The following is a 20,945-nucleotide window of genomic DNA, read 5'->3' on the forward strand; positions in this document are numbered from 1 at the left end:
TCTCCTTGGCAGAGGTTCCTTCTTGATTCCAGGATGGTCTAAAGTTCAGTGGTCTGGGGTACTGTACTTATACCCCAAAAAGTCTGTGTTTCCTTTGTGCAGGAGGACTCTGAGCCCGGTCCAAACCAGTTCTGGAGCACTCTGTTTACATGACTCCTTCTTTCCTTTCACAGTGCAGAGCAGTAACATCAGACGCCCCACAGGAAGTGGAGCCAGCATTGTGGAGGGAAAGCACAGCCCTGGAGCACTTTGTTGACATGATTCTTTCTCTCCTTTCACAGTGCAGGGCAGAGACATCAGACGCACCACAGAGGGTGAAGCTAGCAATGTGGGGGGCAGGCACAGTTCTATTCAGGTCCCAGGTGCTAGGGACCTGAATAGGTTCTCCCTCCCATCTATATGCAGATCTCTCTATTCACCACGGGGCAGACTCATTCTGTCTCCTGGAATCCCCCAGCCCTGTCACTCACAAACCAGACAGTCAATTCACAAACAGCCAAAGGCACACAGAAGGGTCAGACAAGAAAGCAGCCACTTTCTAAAAGTGCCGCTTTCAAACACAGGATTTAAAAACCACCCTTCCTAAAAGATGTGTTATTAAATTCTGAGTTCAGGGATACCAAACTTCAACGTCCTATCTTGCTCCTATGGGAAGATATGCAGGTAACCACTGTAGCCAGCATTCCCCATGATAGCCTATGGGCAAGATAACCTTACAGTAGTGTAAAACGAAAATGGATGTAATTCACTACCAGAGCATGTCACCTGCACTAGTACATGCTCTACCTTTCACATACACTGCACCCTGCCCAAGGTGGGACCTTGGGCCTTCCATAGGGGTGTCCAATGTGTACAGAAAGGGATGGGTTAGGCCTGGCCAGTGGGGACCCTGGCCAGGTTGACATGGCAGTTCACAGACTGCACACAGGCACTGCGGTGGCAGGCCTGAGACACCATTTTAGGGCTACTCATGTGGGTGGCACAATCAGTGCTGCAGGCCCACGAGTAGCATTTGGCTCACCAGCCCTGGCACACTCAGTGCACTTTACTAGGGCCTTCTTGGTGATACAAATGTGGCAATCAGGGATAACCAATTACAATAACAATTTACACATATAGCGTATGCACTTTAGAACTGATCAGCGTTGGTAAAGTGCCCAGAGTCCTATTGTCAACAACCACGGGTCAGGAAAAATAAGGGGGGAAGAAGGAAAAAGTTTGGGGATAATCCTGCAAAAAGGGCCATTTCCAACAGGTGTAACTATCAATGATGCCACGACAGGGTTTATCTAGAAATCACAAGACTCACAGATTGTTGACTGGACCCCACCCTAGGATGTTTGATCAGTGAAAGAAGGGAGAAGTATTGTATTGACAACATCTATTGCAAAGGGAGAGACAGGACCATTTGATGATGGGATTTTCCCCCAGGGTTTGTAGAAATTCCTGAAAATAAAAGAACAGGAGAAACAGAGAGAACAACTAATAGCCAGGAAAGTGTGAGACCACTAGATGTATCAAAATTGAAGGTGGAATTCAAAGACATTCTTAGAAGATGTCTAGACATTTCAGATTAGAATCAATACCAGGAGAATACATTGTTATATCTGAGTAAAGAAATTACAAGACGTGCAGCTGCCATACATGATTGATTTATTGATAGTGTTCACAGGGAAGTACAAGATTGACCTCTTGAATAGTGTTCCTTTACAAACATGCTTTAGGGCACAGTTAGGTGATGAAGCTATTGTGATCATGCGGTCCTCAGGAATGAGAATGCAAATTGCTGAATTGGTTACGTGCATTTAAAAATGGAGTGATTTTGATAGTTTTAAGAGTAAGTGGGCAAAGAAACAAGGCGAGAAAAAGAAGCAATCAGATACTACAGATAGCACTGCCACATGTACCCCCAGATGAAGATGAGTTTTTAACTTTCCCTGCGAGGGAGGTACCAGGAGTAGAGGTGATCTTGCGACATTCAGGAACAACTTTCCAAAATTGGGAGAGAATCCTGCCCAGTGGAATACATAACAGATTTGTGAAGATTTTAAAGATTTTGTGGATGGACTTGAATTCTTTCTTTGATATTGTAGTACCAAGTGATCTATGGGCTGAATGTAAAATAGCTGTGCAATGGCCACATACAGAGCCTCCAAGTGATGCGCGTACCCATGCATCCTCACCTGTGGTGATGACAAACTATGATGAGGTGGTTACTTTTGTGAAGTTCCAGTGAGGGATATTAATTGGTTGAAAGCAATAGAACTACTCAATAAGCTAAAAAATTGGTGCATGCTTATTATGATTGATCGTGTTGCAGGTGTTTAAACAGCACAGTGGACAAAACATCTCGAAAAGGGAGATATTTGAAGTTTTGTGTCACAGTTTGTTCTTGGGTTGCGGCCAGAAATCAGCATGAACATACAACAGAATGTTATTTGTTGGCAGACAAAACCCTTAAATGAGATCCTGGGGTATGCAAAGTACTATAATGATGAACAAGAGTAGAAGCAAAAGAGGCTTAAAGAGAAATATTTATGTTGGCCCTGACTAAGCTGGCTCAGAGGGGGTTTCAGAATCAGTCGTATGTAGGGAATGTTAGTGAAATGCTGGGTGTTATTTTCCGGAATGGAGGACAGATGGCCCAAGGTGGAGTGGGTGCTTTTCAGGGTAGAGATTGAAGTGTTCCGTTTGATCAAAATTCAGTGGTAGATATTGCAAAACTGAAGAAATCAACTTGTCATTATTGCAATGACTTGGGCACTGGAAGAGGGAATGCACAATGTTCCAGTTCAGGTTCCAGTCCAGGGATTGCAGATCTCAACACAATCAGGAGTCCCTATGATGCAGGTCCTACAAGCTCCAATGGCTCCACAGAATATGGGTAATCCCGGATTCAATATGAATTAAGCATCAAGAAGAAATTCAAATCCATTCCAAAATCACAACCTATTTCAAAAGTTCCCAATGTTGGAGAATGAGAGTTTTGATTCTGACAATCCTCAATTACAGTGAAATGGGGAGTTTGCCTACTCTCAAGGTTTACTGGAATCCTATTGGATGTAAACGAAGAATGTAACATTTTGTTTCCATTTATAATATTGTGTGTTTATATTAATGTGTGCTCCTAAAGATTAGAGGACTTCGCTTACTAGCTCTGCCTGGAGATTCATCTCTGGTTTCTTGAGAGCACATCTCTCTCCATGGGAGATTGCTTTGAGTCTATTCCCTGTTTTATTAGAAGTCTGCTGATTTATAGCTGAGAATACGCTCCAGCGTAATATTTTCTTGATTGGATGCACGAAGGCTTTATGCTTACGCATTTATTCTCTCGTCAGAACTCTTTTTGGGTTTCTGAACAGATACCTTAATTCTATCTAACTGATTTAGTTAAGATTAGGGAAATTCCTTTATGGAACACACTTGCTGTATTATTACAGTATTAACTATTATATTTCTAAATATTGTATTCTTCCTTATATTGAAATATCAACTACAAGATTGTATTCACTTCGGATGCTGATGCTTAAAAGAATAAAACTGTTTGAATAAATAATGAAATCTGAAGAAAATTGATAAATAAAACTGTCTAACTCACACAAATTCTCTTTATTGCTTATACTAAAGTCTTCAATTATTTCATTGCCTATATGGTTTGATGTATATGATTGCTCCTTTAAACTTCTCTGTGTCGATAAACAAAGGTGCATATGACCAATTCGGGGGTTACTTAATTATTACACTGGAAGATTAAAGTAAAGAAATCCCCACTCCATCAATAGTTATGAGATGAAGTCTTCCAAACCAAGTTGGCAAAAAATTGTTGTTCATGAAATGACACAAAGATGAAGAAGATAAGATGATAGGGTCAACAGTTATAGCATAATTAAACAGTTATATTAAAAACCATGGGAACAATGAAAAACACTCTTGGTCTATCAATCAATCATATCATTTGTAAAGCGCGCTACTCACCCGTGAGGGTCCCAAGGCGCTTGGCTGGGAAATGCTGCTACTGCTCGAAAAGCCAGGTCTTGGGGAGTTTTTTGAAAGTCAGCAGGTCTTGGGTCTTCCGTAGGTGGATGGGGAGGGTGTTCCTGGTCTTGGCGGCGAGGTGGGAGAACAATCTGCCGCCGGAGGTTGCTCTGCAGAAGCGGGGGACTGTGGCGAGGGCGAGGTCGGCAGAGTGGAGCTGGCGGGTGGGCGTTTAGAAGCTGAGTCGTCTGTTGAGGTACGTTGGTCCGGTGTTGTGGAGTTCCTTGTGTGCGTGGGTGAGGAGCTTGAAGGTTATCATCTTGTTGACCGGGAGCCAGTGCAGGTCTCTCAGGTGGGTGTGATGTCGCTGCGGTGAGGGATGTCGAGGATCAGGTGTGCAGAGGCTCCTGCATAGAGGGAGTTTCCATAGTCCAACCTGCTGCTGATGAGGGCCTGGGTGACCGTTCTTCTCGTTTCAGTGGGGATCCACTTGTAGATCCTGCAGAGCATGCGGAGGGTGTTGAAGCAGGAGGAGGAGACGGCGTTGACCTGTTTAGTGATTGAGAGGGTGGAGTCGAGGATGACCCCTAGATTGTGTGCCTGGTCGGTGGGTGTTGGAGAGATTCCCAGTGCGGTCGGCCACCAGGAGTTGTCTCAAGCCGAAGGGGTGGATCCGAGGATGAGGACCTCCGTCTTGTCTGAGTACAGCTTCAGTCGGCTGTTCCTCATCCATTCAGCGACGGCCTTCATTCCTTCGTGAAGGTTGCTTTTGGCCGAGTAGGGGTCCTTTAGGAGATGATGTTGAGGTCGTGCCAACGGGTGACGTGGGCGAGCGGTGCCATGTAGATGTTAAACAGAGTTGGGCTGAGGGATGAGCCCTGGGGTATGCCGCAGATGACCTCGGTGGCTTCGGAGCAGAAGGGGGAAGGCGGAAGCTCTGTGTTCTGCCGGAGAGGAAGGAGGTGGTCCAGTCAAGGGTCTTCTCTTGGATCCTCGTGTTGTGGAGGCGTGTTCGTAGTGTGGGCTGGCAGACCATGTCGAAGGCGGCTGACAGGTCCAGGATGATGAGGGCCGCCGTTTCTCCGTTGTCCAGCAGGGACTTGATGTCATCGGTGGCGGCGATGAGGGCAGTCTTGGTGCTGTGGTTGCTGCGGAACCCAGACTGGGAAGAGTCCAGGATGTTGTTCTCCTCGAGGTAGCGGGTCAGTTGTTCGTTGACAGTCTTCTCAATGACCTTTGCCGGGAACGGGAGCAGGGAGATGGGCCGGAAGATCTTGAGGTCCTTGCGGTCCGCCTTGGGTTTCTTGAGTAAGGCGTTGATTTCGGCGTGCTTCCAGCTCTACAGGAAGGTTGCTGTCTCGAAGGAGGTGTTGATGACTTTCCGGAAATGGGGTGCGATGGATGTGCTGGCTTTGTTGAAGATGTGGTGTGGGCATGGGTCTGACGGAGATCCGGAGTGGATGGTGTTCATGATCTTGATGGTGTCGTCGTCGTTGATGTTGGTCCAGGAGAGCAGGCGGTTGGTGCGGATGGTGGTCATGGGGCGGAGGTCTCAGTGGTTGTCGTGGCTGTCGTGGCATTGAAGCTGTTGTGGATGTCTGAGATCTTGCGGTGGAAGAAGGTGGCCAGCGAGTCGCACAGGTCTTGCGAGGGTGGAATGTCGTTGGTGTTGGAGAGTTCCTTCGCGATGTTGAAGAGCTCTTTGCTGTTGTGCACGTTGTTGTGTAGGTGGTTTTTGAAGGAGGCCCTTTTGGCGGATCTGATGAGGTAATGGTGTCTGCGGGTGGCGTTCTTGTGGGCTGTCTGGTGTTCTTTCACGGAGCCAGATCTTCCCCATCTTTCGGCAGGTTTGCTTGGAGGCCCGGAGGTCTTCAGTGAACCAGCTGGCTTTCTTGTTGGTGTGACTATTGGAGGGTTTCTTGATCGGGGCGAGGGTGTTGCCGCAGTCATTGATCGACTGTCTGAGGTTGCGGGTGGCGGTGTCGGGGTCGGTGGGGTCGGCGGGTGGGCTCTGGGCGCGGGTGGTGATTATGTGGTCTTCGGTGACTTTGCTCCAGCAGCGGCGAGGCATATGTTGGAAGCGGTGGTGCGTGGTGGGTTTCTTGAAGGTGAAGTGGATGCAGCGATGGTCGGTCCAGTGGAGTTTGGTGGTGTGGTTGAAGGAGACGTGGGGGCTTGCAGAGAAGATGGGGTCAAGCCACCGTGTCCCACCGTGTCCTGACTCAGCCCCTAGAGGAGGCTGGTATCACGGGGACTGCTCTTCAGTGGTTCTGCTCCTTCCTCTCCGGTCGGTCCTTTAAAGTGGCTATACCACCTGGCCATTCCACCTTTTATTCTCTGGATCTGGGGGTCCCTCAGGGCTCCTCGCTGAGTCCAACCTTGTTTAATCTATATGTGAAACCGCTAGCTGCGATCGTCAAACAATGGGGTCTGAAAATGACCTCATATGCTGACGATACGCAGCTGGCGGTGGCTCTGAGTGGTGACCCTGAGGTGGATGCCCCTAGATTCCGAGCAGGACTTTTGGCCGTAGCAAATTGGCTGAGATCCAATTGCTTACAACTGTATGCCAAAAAAACTGAAGTTATGGTGTTGGGGAAGCATGCAGAGCTCTGGGGAGATCAGTGGTGGCCGCCTGAATTAGGCGTCACTCCTGTTCCTGTCTCCGAGGTAAAGAATCTAGGAATTTGGATGGACTCGGCCCTTACCTTCTCGAGTCAGGCAAAGAAGGTCGCAGCTACCTGTTACGGTATTCTGCGAGGCCTTAGACCTGTCCTCAAGTTTTTTGATTCTTCTACCCGGCAGCTTGTGGTTCAAGCCACGGTTCTATCTCGGCTGGACTACGGTAGTGCGCTGCTGCTGGGGATCAATCAGGCTGAAGCATCTAGACTTCAAAGGGTACAGAATGCTGCAGCTCGGGCCATTGTTGGCCTTCCTAAATATTGCTCAGTGTCCAGCACGATCTCTGCTTTACATTGGCTGCCGGTTAGGCAGAGAATTAAGTTCAAGTCGCTATGCTTGGCCTTTAAAATCTTGAAGCTTTCTTCGCCGCCGGCACTTGCCAACCTGCTCTTTCCCTACACCCCGTCGAGGTCGTTGAGATCGGAGGCCTTACATCTTGCAGTCTGCCCCCGTTTTAAACTCAGTAGGATGGGTGGCCGCTCCTATCGAGTACTTGCCACTGGTTTGTGGAACGCTCTCCCGGTGCACATCCGTGCGTTGAATAATCTCACTGTTTTTAGACGTGCGATTAAGACCTTTCTGTTTTCTGTACCCGGTTAGGGCTTTCTAATTTGTTCTGTGTTATGTTTCAGTACCTGCCCAAGCGCCAGGACGCCCCTTCGCTGGGGCAGCTGTGCGCGATATAAAAATAAAAAATAAAGTTTAAAAAAAGCGTGGACCGGCGGAGTGGGTGGGTGTTGTAACAAGTTGTCTGAGTCCGAGGTTGGCTAGGTTGTAGATCAGGGTGGAAGAGTTGGTGTTGTTGTTGTTCTCGAGGTGGAAGTTCAGGTCCCCGTGGAGGATGTAGTCCGTGGAGGCGAAAGCGTGTGTGCTGACGAAGTCGGCGATGGAGTCGCTGAACTGTGGTCGGGGTCCGGGGGTGTCTGTAGATGAGGGTTCCTCTGAAGGTGCTGTTGGGGTCGGTGTGGATCTGGAAGTGCAGGTGTTCGGCAGTGCTGAGGGTGTCGTAAGTCGAGACTCTGAGAGTGTTCCTGTGGACGATGGCGATTCCTCCTCCTGCTCCGTTGGTGCGGTCTCTGCGGGTGATCTTGTAGCCTTCCGGGACGGCTATGGCTATGTCGGGTGCCAAGGCGGGGTTCAGCCAGGTCTCCGTTAGGAAGGCAACGTCTGGGGAGTTTGAGTCGAGTAGGTCCCAGAGTTCAATGGCGTGTTTGCGGGCGGAGCGGGTGTTGAGAAGGAGGCATCTGTGGTTGTTGGGCTCTTTCCTGGTCGGCAGCATGGTGGGGCGGATGCTTGTGAAGCTGCAGTTCCGGCAGGTGAAAGCTCCGTGGGTGTGCTTCGAGGCGGCCAGGAAGCAGGTGTGTGATTGTCCGGTGTTGAGTGCATGGAGGGTTCTGGCATCGTAGCGGTGTCGGGCGTCGTGGCGTTCGCGGGGTCCAGGGGTCCAGGGGTCCTGGCGCTGGGCGCGGTCCAGGTGCGGAGGGGCGCAGACGGGCTTGCCTAGGCACGCCAGCGGCATGCACGCTGCGTGCGGCCTCCATAGGAGGGGATGTGGGAGGGAGGAGCAGCTGGGAGGCAGGAGCGGGCGGCGAATGGGATTGCAGGGAGGCAGGGCCGCAGGGCCGCAGGGACGCAGCGGCAGGAAAAACGGGTGGGGGCCGCAGGAGAACTGGGCACAGGAAGGAAAAACAAGTTAAGGCAAGAAAACAAGTACAGGCACAGAGGAATAAAAACACATCTGGGCAAGAAGGCAAGTACAGGCACAGGGGAATAAGAAACAAGTCTGGGCAAGAAAGCAAGTACAGGCAAAGGGGAATAAAAACAAGTCTTGGCAAGAAAGCAAGTAAAGGCACAGGGGAATAAAAACAAGTCTGGGGAAGAAAGCAATTAAAGGCACAGGGAAATAAAAACAAGTCTGGGCAAGAAAGCAAGTACAGGCACGGGGTAAAAAAACAGTGTCTGGACAAGAAAGCAAGTTAGGCACAGGGGAATATTACAAGATTAGGCAAAAACAATGCAGGCAGAGCCATGCAGCAGCGTGGGGAGCGACCTGCCTGGGAGCAGGGTCAGAGGGTGTGGTGACATTGTCTTCCTTTTGCAGCCACCTAGTACTGTCTCACGGCCAAGTAAATGTTGGTGGCCTGTATCACCTAAAAGTTTTAAATTCATAATTAGAACTTTGTCAGGAGGTCTGAAATCAACACCATGACAAGCCTGGACTATTTTGCCTTTATCCACAATCTGTTGCATACTTTACAGATTTATTTTTGAACTGGTACTAATGTGGTTGAACCTTTCTCCAGATAGTATTAATGTGTGTTAAAATGACAAATACTTACCTTCTCTAGCTACATAAATTAGTTAACCCGTCCACATAATTTCTGCTCCATAGCTACATTTTACAGGTGACCCTGACTATATTTAATATTTTAAATAATGATGAAGCTTTATTAGAAATAAAAATATGTTCATTCCATTAATCTATTTACATAGGATCACCTAAAGGCCTCACAATTACTGTTTTAGTACCTTTACTCCCTGGGTGTTCACATTTTGAGTAGGTTATGTCATAATTGCAATACATATCACAATATCTTAACATACAAATGTATGTGGCTGCATAACACAACATATAAAAGTGTAGCGCAACCTTTGTACAATTGGGACAGGGCATGGCTGTGGTGCCTCTTGGAAGTCAACAATAAAATTAAGGAAATATATAAAGAGAAGAAAATAGTCCAATATATTCACCTCTGGCAATGTAAAGAAAAGTGTGTGACATGGCGAAAAACTGTGATGGACGATGGGAAGGGGGAAGGTGTCGGCGGGGGTCTGGGTGGAGGAGCAAGGGGAGGTGAATGTGTATAGAAATAATTCTAGCTAAATAGGTTATGGTATGACCTCAATAGATGAATACCACTAAGGTTTAGGATGTTCCAGTTTCTCTACCACACTTCATTTAGTAAGCTTCTGCCAGATGATTGTCTGCCAGCAACCAGCTCAGGTGAGTCAGTGGCCTAGTCTTTTTACTCAATTCTTATGAATATGAAATGTTCCATATAATGGTACATCTTATGACCAATGGGAAATATTAACATAATCCATACAATTTTACATATAAAAGTGTTGCAACCTTGGTTTGATACCACTAATCAGTGCTTAATTTGAGAGGATGTTTGCTGGTGCTTGGCACCAGCAAACTTCATTGTCAAGACTGGCATTTATGACAATACACCACATGGTGTCACTTTAGTCTGTTTGTGAGGTGATCATATCAGCATAGAATTTAACAATTCAATATACATAAAACTTAACAATACAAAGTGTGTCCAGGCCAATCTTACAACTGTAGATGGCTTGGAATAGTCCACATTATCACACAGGAGTGTGATGGTTAGCAGTTGTGAAGCTACTGGCATTTGGCAGTGCTAGCAGGGACAATTTGAGGGGTTAAAGCGGTAGTGGCCTCCTGAGATATTGGTTGGGCCCTGGCTACTTTTTCACAAATAAAGCACAGCCGCTAACGCACTACATTGAAATGTACAAGTTGACCGGATATGGTCGCATGTTCTGTGTCATGATGAAATTCTTAGCACCACAACCATTTATCACATTTTTGTAATAAAGCAGGTTTTAACAGCAATCAATGTAATCGCAACAACTTTCTGAACTCATATCTAATATTTTTCCAGTATTGTTCCAGGAGCATATCAAAATACACTGCAGAGGGGAACAGCCTTTACAACAAAACTTTTACAACGTGGTACCATTACCACGCATGTTTTACAACGAAAGTCGTTACAACGACTTGCGCTGGAGGGCTCTGTAGGATAGGGAATAGTTTAATTTACTATCCAACACCTTCCCTACTATCCACGGGGACTGGAGTTGGAATAGTAAATTAAACTATTCCAGTATCCAGCGCCCCCCAACGCAAGTCGTTGTAACGACTTGCGTTGTAAAACCTGCGTGGTAACGGTACGCGTGGTAAAAGCACGCGTTGTACCGTCATACTACCCACTGCAGATGTTCCCTATGGGAAAGAAGTGCAGCCCTGATCCTATTTGATCTGTCAGCGGCTTTTGACACACCCTACCACAATGTGCTGGTGGACCGCTTATCATAGCTTGGGATCAGAGACAAAGCGCTCTCCCTGTTAAGCTCTTTTCTGTCAGATCGGTCCCAAGTGGTGGCACTTGGAGATTTTGTTTCCCCTCCCTTTTCTCTTCGGTGTGGAGTCCCTCAGGGCTCATCTTTGAGCCCTACCCTATTTAATTTGTATGTCATTAAATTATGTCAAAGGGATGGCTTCAATCTGGTGTCATACGCGGATGACACACAGATTATTGTGTCGATCAACAGTACACCTACAACTGCAACCCGATTTCAGGACTGTATGGGCCATATAGGAATCTGGATGCAAGACAACTGTCTTAAATTAAACTCATCTAAGACTAAAGACCTTAACTTTGGGAATTCATCTTCAGTCTGGACAAACAGTTTGTGGCCTCTGCAAATGGGTCATTTACCGGTCCCCTCCAATAAAGTGAAAAATGTTGGTGTTTTCTTTGACACTAATTTATCATTTGAAACCCAGATTAATCACAAAACTTACACCTGTTTTCTCATTCTTAAAGTCCTGAAAAAGGTGCTTACTTGTATCCCTTTCGAGCTGAGGAAAACAGTGGTCACTGCACTTATTACATCCAGGCTTGACCACTGTATTCACCAGTGCGACAAAGTACAGCATTCGTAAGATTCAGACAGCTCAGAATGCATCAGCCAGAGTCCTGTTAGGGCTCTCACTCTTTGATTCAGCCTCTAAGGCTCTTTCAGAATTGCACTGGCTGCCAATCACGAATCGCATTCGGTTCAAAGTCCTATGCATAGCTTTTAAAGCTCTGCATGGTCTTGGTCCTTCGCAATTGTCACAGCATTCTAAACAAATATTCCGGCTAGACCACTTAGGTCTTCGGACTGTGGAAATCTGATCATTCCCAGAGTGGGTAAAGTAAAATGGGGAGGCAATAGCTTAACCCACACCACTACTAAACTCTGGAATTCCTTGCCAACAATATTGAAAAAAGAAACCAATCTGCTTAAATTTAGGAAAGGGCTGAAAACGTGTTTTTTTAGATGGAAAGTCCAACGTAACATTTTCAAATCCACTAGACTGAAGCAGCCTCTAAACACGCTCGGGTATTTTTAGCGCTTTAAAAATATTTGATTTGATTTAATTTCATATATTGAACTGTGAAAAATAGCATAGCTAAGCCTCCGACTTTTATGGTATTTAGTTTTGAACAATGCTGTCTTTCTTTAGCTATATTTATTTTTTACTGATCGTATTTGTATTTATCTGTGCCCATTTTTTCCTGCACAGGATTCACTGCAACATTTTCCCAATTTATTTTTTAAGGAAAATCTAGTTTACATTTCAAAAAATATATTTCTTTGCATACAATTGGCATGCAACAAAATGATGTATATGATATGATCTCCGAAGAACTCGCTCTGGATACCCATTCCTGCTTGCTTCATTAACAATTCCATGAAAAAGTGTACTGATACAGACCTGGAACAACAAAGACACCTTTCAGCTGAAACGTTGCAAAGCCCATCTCAGCGGGGGTTATATTAGCTGTTTATGGAGATGATGAGGCAGCAGGAAATTCCAAATCATTGCTTTTGGCAACACACCCCATGTAGCACAGGTATCAGGAGACTGACAACGCTGGGGCGTAGTGAATTGATTGCTCCTTATTTTTTGCCATTTACACGTTTTAAAACATAAACACAGGCAAGAAAACAGAATGTTTTCCATCTGTAGTTATACATAAACTTCCCTGTAATCAGTAAATCAGGGGCCTTAATCATACCCTAGCATATTAAGCAGACAGACAATGCACGATCTTGGCAAATAGGGACGGTGGTGCTGTACTTGCACTACTTTGGCTCTAGAGGGAGCCAAATGAAAACAAATACAGTGATACCTTTTGTTTCTCATGTCCAGCTATACGTAACCAAAAAGAATTATAAAGAAACATAGACAGGCAGTGAACTTTGAGTCAGCCCGTTTCAACCATCAGCGTTCATGTTTTTTTCCATGGTTTGCAATTGCTCTGTTGGGCTGTCTGTCAATGAATGGCATTTTGAGGATAGTTACATCAAGTACTCGCTTTGTTAAACCGAGATACAACATGACAAATATGGTAAACTGAACCTCTGTGATGGTTGTTTGAAATATTTAGTTTACTGACACAACAGTATTTTAACCGCAGATTTATGGCTTTATTGTCTGTTGTTCTGTTTGGATGCCTATGCCACTCCTAAAACAAGGGTGTAGTGCCCACTGTTCATCTTTGAGCATCCAATTTTATTTTACTTTCTATGATGATAACATACTGTTGAATTTTCTGATTTCGTGTTGACAGAATAAAGATGTGTAGCACACAGGATTTGCTAAAGATGCCACAAAAATAATATTTTTATAAAAAGTATAACAGTTCCTGCTTTTGCTTTTCACTAAGGATGCTGTTTTGTAAGCAAGAAGTTTATATCATGCTTTATTCCTATAACTCACCTAGCTATCCATCAAATCTATAATTCCTTTCTACAATGCCTACCTACCAGACTTACCCTAACCAAAACGAATCTATCATATCTTTAATACCTACCTCCCTACTATACCAAACCTATCCATTGTAGCAACCTAACATATATAACCTATAGCACACACCAAACCTACATACCATACTAAAGTACCATATCCGCTTACCTGCCATATCAACCTACTATACAGGCTTTCCACTATCCTTAGTGGACTTGCTCCTTCCACAGTGCAGCGCCGTCTAGTAGCTGCTGATACTGCCCCATCTGCTGAGGCTAGCGCCACTGACTCAGAGGCCAGGAGTTCGAGCCCTCCTCCAGCTGCAGGCTCTGCTGCTTGACTGCCCTCCAGTCCCTCTTTTTTTCAATTTCTGGCCCTCTCTCTCTTTTTTCTTCTCCTTTTCAGCCTCTGCCTTTTGGCTTTGCTTCTTCTCTTGCCTTCTCGCCCTTTTCTCGTTTTTCTCCTGTTTTCCTGCCTTTCCCCTTGTTGCTGCTGCAATCCCCTGTGACCTTGCCACCCTCCAGTGTCCCTTCCCACTTCCGTATTTCCCACCGCCCAGCTGTCCAGCCCCCCCGCAGCACTACGTAATGGCAGCCACGCCCAGCGTTCACGCTGCTTTCGTGCCAAAGGCATGTCCTCGCCCTCAACCCTGGATGCCATGCCGCCTTGCCATCATGTCAGCTACCCTCGCTGCTCAGCCGACCAACAGCGCACCCGTCTGGCTCAACTCCATCCTCCCCAATGTGTGGTCCTTTCACAAACATGCACAGAAATCTGGCACCCCCTCGATACCACCTCTCCTGACATCACTTTCTTGACAGAAACCTGGACCAATCCCTGCTCCAGACCGGACATCGCCATGGCCGTCCCCGACAGCTACGAGATCACCAGCAAGCACTGACCGACCACCCCCCAGGAGCTTTGACACCCTATACCCGGTTGCCACACCCACCACCATCACACACAACCAAGCCGCCCCCCAACAGGTCATGCTCTGCTGGACCCCACTCACTACAAATTAAACACTCAAGACCAGAAAGAGCATCCACTCAGGAGCCCCCATGGACCCATGTCCATACCACATCTTCCACAGAGCAACTGCCGGCATCGCCCCCCAGGTTCGCTGCACCATCAACCTTTCCATCAAAACCGCCACCTTCCCTGACAAATGGAAACATGCCTAGATTAATCCCCTGCTGAAGAAGCCATCCTCAGACCCAAAAGACCTCAAGAACTTTAGACCAATCTCCCTCCTCCCCTTCCCAGCCAAGGCAATAGAGAAGGCCATCAACGCCCAGTTCTCTGAGTTTATCAAAGCGAACCATGTCCTGGACACCTCCCAATCTGGCTTCCGAAGCAACCACAGCACAGAGCCTGCACTCCTCGCCACCACAGATGACATACACTCCCTCCTCGACCTGGGCGAGACCGCAGCCGCATCCTACTAGACCTCTCGGACGCTTTTGGCACTGTTTCTCACCGCACCCTAACCACAAGACTCCACGACACCAGCATCTGTGACAAGGGTCTGGATTAGATCCACTCCTTTCTCACCGGCCGGACCCAGCGAGTCAGATCACCACTTTCTCTCTCAGACCCCACCAAGATCAGCTGTGGAGTAGCCCAGGGTTCCTTCCTAAGCCCCGCCCTTTTCAAAGTCTACATTGCCCCCCTCACAGCCATCGTCAGAAGTCACGGACTTAACATTGTCTCCTACGCTGACGACACCCAGCTGATCCTTACCCTCACCAATGAACCCACAACAGCCAGGACCAACTTCCACTGTGGAAGGGAGGCCATCACTACATAGATGAAAGACATCTGCCTTAAGCTCAACTCGGACAACACTGAAGTAATCATCCTGGGACCCACCCCTTCAGCCTGGGAAGACTCCTGGTGGCCAGTCACTCTGATCTCCCCTACCCCGACGGACCATGCACACAACCATGGCACCATACTAGACTCCTCGCTCACAATGAACTGCCAAATCAAAGCAGTTTTCTCAGCCTGCTTCCACACTCTCCACCTGTTCTGAAAGACTTTCAGATGGATCCCCACCGAATTCAGAAGGACGGTCAACCACACACTCGTCACCAGCAGACTTGACTACAGCAACATACTCTACTCCGGCATCACCCAGAAACAGCTCAAGAAACTACAGAACATCCTCACTCATGCCTACAAAGCCCTACACACTCAATATTTATTATTTGAGTTTCTTGTTGTATGGCTGTTTAATATTTGGTGTTAATAAAATCTCTTTCCCCTGAAATCTGAGCTTGTTCAATCAGTGCATTGCATATAGTGTTGTTATAGTGAGCATAAAGCTGAATATCGTCTTTTTTCTAAACTATTTGAATATGTGAATTTAATCCTGTCTTAATCCCAGGTTTGTTTTAAGCTTTGAGCTTTGTTTTCCTGTGATCAATAGGGATTTTTTTAAAGCTTGGTTTTTTCAACTTTAGTTTCAGAGATTGCAATTCACTGTGTGCCCACTCACCCTTTCAAGCACCCCCAACTCAAAAAATATAGTTGTTAGAATGTTTGCTATCAACTGCCTAAAGGATGGTGCAATGGAAGGGCAGTGATTAATTATTTTGTTGTAAAATAATCCTTTGTTTTACCATGCAGAGTTCTGTCATTGAAAGATATCCCAAGGCAGTCCTAGCTCGCAATGATGGTTTCTATCAGTAGAATTAATATAAGCATTTCCCACGCTTGTCTTGATCAACCTCAAATTATCTCTGGTGTTCAAATTATCTCTGGTGTTCAAATTATTTCTGGTGTTCAAATTATGACAGTCTTAAGCCAGCAGGGTTCCCGAGCATTCAGAGGTGCTCTTGGGGATTTTTTCCTTTGTCCTTTGGCTGAAGTTCCCTACCATTTCTAATACTGATACTTCCCAATGCCTAGGATCTATTCAACCTAATTTTTTGACTTGAGATGTTGGGCATAACAGTTATGTGAGAATCCTTGAAGGGTCATGCGCTGACCTAGACAGTGTCGTGAGGCTTTAAATCTGACATTATTGAAGACGTCCTGTGAGGCTCTGCTGACCATGGCCTTAGTCACAGCTGCAAGATTCTGCTGCTGTGCTTTCCTTGGGGTACTCTTGGATTCTACATCAAGTTTTTGCCTAGTATGCCCTATCCACTAATTTATTTCAGTTTAAAATGTAGGAGCTAAACTAGAGAACCCCAGGACAATGAGGCCAGCTAATAAAAAAGCTAAATCTTAGGAGTGCTTCAATTGGTGAAAATTGTAGGGACTGCAGGGCTACAGAGGAAGGCCATTCCAGGACTGAACTTCTAATACTTGAAGGCACTCAACCCAACCACCCCTTCTGGAGCGCTTAAAACATGGACAAGAGGATTAGATCATAATGTTCTAGTTAGCATGTAAGATGTGTTTTTGTATTCAACAAAATTAAGTTCAGTTTTATAGAATGCTGAGTTTGATAGGCAGAGTGCACAAATTAGTGAAATACAGCACCATAAATAACAGTAATAGTAACAGCACATGTAACTCTGGCAGTCCTCATGGAAGGATACAAAAGTCCAAAAGAAGTGACTACTAAGCCTATTGACTAATCAAAAGACTGGGATTTACAAATGATAGTAAGAGGAGCCAATTGAAACGATGGGCGGTGCTTAAAGCCCATATCCAAGGAACAGCGACCAGCATGTCTCAAAGAGACAGCGCATTTACTGCCTAGGTGAGACCTAAAAAGTGAGAACGGCAGACTACTGGTGGACTTTGGTGCCAAACCCTGCCTGCTCCTGTCTGTACAATTGCGACAACTCAACTTGTGCTGCAGCTGTGCATACTCCAAAAGCCTCGGAGGGCCTTCAGTACTTCGCTAAGCCGTCAGTAGCTCCCGTGAAGTGGAAGAACCATTTCCCTGCAACCTGCTTACACCAACCTCAACATCTGGTTAACCTTCCTGCTGACCATTCTGCATGAGTTTGGTGATGGGTCCCTTAGTATGGCACAATACATGCTGCTGCCCTTAGTGGCCCTATTTAGTACCCATGTCCTGGGCATCAGGGGTAACATTTAATAGCCACTTACAGAGGTGCTAATGGCTTGCCAATGTGGAAACAATTGAAGAGCTACCTTGTTTTATGGAAAGAGCACTGGCACTAAGGACATGATTAGCAGGAACTCGATGCACTTCAGTCAAAATTGTATCACATACCAGGAAAAAAGTGAGGGGGGCATTTCAAAAAGGCACATTTTTCTACACACAAGCTTTATTCTAATTACTGGTGCCTTAACACAACAATTCAAAATATTAATAGCATAGTACCTTAATCTTGTTAGAACCAAAAGCATTATCATGAGATTTTTTTGTTCTTGTAGTTATTAATGCTTCACACCTTGAGACACGGATCAGAACCCAATGTTAACACAGAACCTGCATGTAACACTGCGGCTGCTAAAGAGACCGTTGTTACAGCACATCTTTTAGGGCATGGCACAATCTTAGTACGCATTTGCCACAGCATTCCCTCCACCATAACAAGTGATATCTAACTCTCTCAAGCTTCGACTAACCAGGGGCCTCTGAAGATCGTTCTGGAGAGTTCAAATAATGGGTGTTTCAGTGCATAAGCAGCATTTATGTTTCAATGCCAGTGGTGTATTTCTGCACCATATACTCTGGCCTTATAAGGAAAGTCAAATGTGCCAACCATGTTTTAAGCCAATTCTGACATGTTTTTGGTATCAGAGCTCATACACAGGGCACTGGGCCAGCAGTAGAGTTCAAGATTATTAGCCAGTGGGATCTGCAAATAAAGATGAAAACAATTAGGTGTGACAACTTCTACATTTTTTATAACCTGCCCTCATTCCCTTCTTGTTGGGTGACTCAATGGCATTGAGGTATTTCAAATTTAGGGATGGTGACCATGCGCCAGTAGTTGTAGTTGTCTGATCCTGAGTGCTCATTGGGCCCTTATTTTTGCATTGTTTGTGCTGGACAAGTATTAACACCATTCTATGGTTTCATTCTGAGGCATCCTGGGCTATCTTAAAATGGCTCATATTTAAATTGGCTCTGGCACACCGCTATGGCCGTCACCTACCCAGCCGGACTTAGAACTTTTGTATCGTTTTCATCCCTGCTGCTTTCTCCTCCCTGTGGATTACCAGCTTTCCCTGGTCTTTCTGACCCTGATTTTCGTGTTCGTTAAACCACTCCTGTACTGTATATTTATTAATTCTGTAACTATTGTGAAACTTTTGCAACTTGTAACACGTTGTTCCCTTATGTAAAGCGCTCTGATACCTCCGGGTCTAGCCAGCGCTATATAAAACTAAAAAAGAAAAATTCATAATGAAGGACCAGTGTACCTGAACCACCACCTCACACTCCACGTACCTACCAGACAACTACGATCCTCCCAACGCGCACTTGTCTCCATTCCCAGGATCCACAAAACCAGAATTAGAGGAAAGTTGTTTTCCTACCTCGCTGCCAAGACCTGGATCATCCTCCCTGCACCTCAGGCAATCAGCGTCACTCATCCAATTCAGAAAGGAACTCAAGACCTGGCTCGTCGAAAGATCCTCCAGTCAGTCTGACCAGCAGCCCCCCCTCCCCCAGCGCCTCACCTCACGGGTGAGTAGCTGCGCTTTACAAGACCTTGATTGATTGATTATACCTGGCGTATCAAACTTGTCTTTCCTAGCTACTGGAACTACCACATACACCTAACTGTCTGTGATACTTACCATTTATACCTACCATACCTAATCCTCTTTACCTCCTATAACTATCATACCTTTTACACCGACCATAACTAACGTACCATACCAAACATATCATACCTAACCTACCATACCTAACGTATGCCAACATGACATAACTACCTACCATATGTAACCCACAATAGCGTATTGTAGGTAACATAACATACCTAATCAATAATACCCACCTGCCATACCTAACAAATATATGTACCCTGCCTACCTGCTTTTCATACCTACTGACCTGCCATGCCCTTCACAACATGCCAAAAATAAATACCATGCAAACCTATAGATCTACCATACCTACCATGCCTACCCACTATACCTATGTATCATTTCTAACCACCATTGCTTCCATATCTACCTAATCTATAATACCTAAACTACCTCCCATAACTAACCTAATAACATACTTATAGTACTTGTTGAAGTTACATACTATACCTACTACCTTACCTAGTTAGCTACAAAATGCCTACCTACCATACCAGTCCTACCTAACATAACTACTGTAAATATGTATCTAAGATCCCGCTCATTTCTTACCAACCATATTTAACATTCTGTACCTAACCTACCATACCAGAAGAAATTGGCTGCAGAGGTGAAAATGGACTACTTTTGGACCATGTTAAGAAAAGTATCACCAGTTACCATGATTGCAGAACGACCATTAAAAAATGGAAGCTGTTCAGGCAATAACTATAGATAACAATGCAAATCATGACATACTGGTTAACAACAGAACATCAGAAAAAACTGAAACCTCATTTATATGCTGAATTGCCCTCCCTCTCAGCGGGCACTTATTCACTGATTTAACTCCCATCCACATTGCAAGAGGAGGGTAAGAAAGATCTACCATGCTTTGGTGGCATTGTGGAACTGTTGTCAGTTATGTAAACTCTAATAGAATAGAGATGTAAAGGCGTCTATTTTATATAATCAGATCAGATTAGATCTCGAGGTGGGGGTAAATCCATTGCTACAAATACTTTAGTATTTTATTCAGCAGATTTTCTAGGTATAATGTCATAGTTCTTAGCGTTGCCCTTTATAGTCACTTGATTTTCAACAATGACGCATTTTAATTTCATTGGATATTCTGCAAGTTTTGTCATTATGGACGCTGGCGCATGTTAGACTCACACTTTTCCCAAAACATACATACATCTGCCCAGTGTTCTTGCTCGTTGGTGTTCACCTTCCTAGCAAGGTATGTGTTTCTGTTTAGTAGAGTCTTACCAACAACAATATCATATTTGGGGTGATTGGAGATGATGTCTTTAATCTGCTCTGTAGCTTGCTGGCGAGAAGGCAGTATCTGGCTGGCATTGCAGTTTGTGTTGTCCAAGTAAAGAACGTCAATTGTCTTTCTATTATTTAATGGAGGTTCCTTGAGCATCTGAGGGCTATAACGGAAGTCACCTGTGGGGGGGAAATCGAAGGGTTGTTAAAGGTCTGCACATTTTATACAGCTTGAGTGCCAGAACATCGAGGTCAAACAACTCGATCTATAAGCATATCAACTTCAGAATATTGACAACTGCCATATTGTCATGGGAAGTATATATAGGTCAGTGTGGATTTATTATCCTTACCTCCACATCAAGTTATGTAGATGTGGTGTTAGCATATCAGAGTACTGTGTGGATGTTAGAGAAGAATTTAAAAAGAAAGTTGTTGTAGGAAAGTGCCGTTTTTGGATTTTCACCCCCCACACACCTTTTGCTCTGGATGCTGTGGTTTTAGAACCGAAAGTGCACTGGGACCAGCTGAATAGGTCTCAGTGTCAGTGCTCTTTCTCTCAAACGGTAATGAGAATTTCTGCACCCAATTGGCAAGATACTTTAACCCACCTTGTAAGTCCCTAGTATATTGTACGAGTGGTACACAGGACAAGGGTGTTAAAGGGGTCACT

At 45.4% G+C, this 20,945-nt stretch overlaps 1 protein-coding gene across 1 annotated transcript in view; it reads right to left on the bottom strand.

Moving 5' to 3' along the window:
- The window catches only part of DCLRE1B (DNA cross-link repair 1B), a 74,307-nt gene that overhangs the window by 20,871 nt on the left and 32,491 nt on the right, over positions 1-20,945 (bottom strand). Inside the window, exon 3 of the mRNA XM_078640537.1 lies at positions 20,270-20,452. Within this exon, the coding sequence (XP_078496663.1) occupies positions 20,270-20,452 (183 nt within the window). The remainder of the gene's footprint in view (positions 1-20,269; positions 20,453-20,945) is intronic.

Source organism: Lissotriton helveticus, chromosome 5_1 (genome assembly GCF_964261635.1).
Source record: "Lissotriton helveticus chromosome 5_1, aLisHel1.1, whole genome shotgun sequence".
NCBI classification, from domain to species: domain Eukaryota; kingdom Metazoa; phylum Chordata; class Amphibia; order Caudata; family Salamandridae; genus Lissotriton; species Lissotriton helveticus.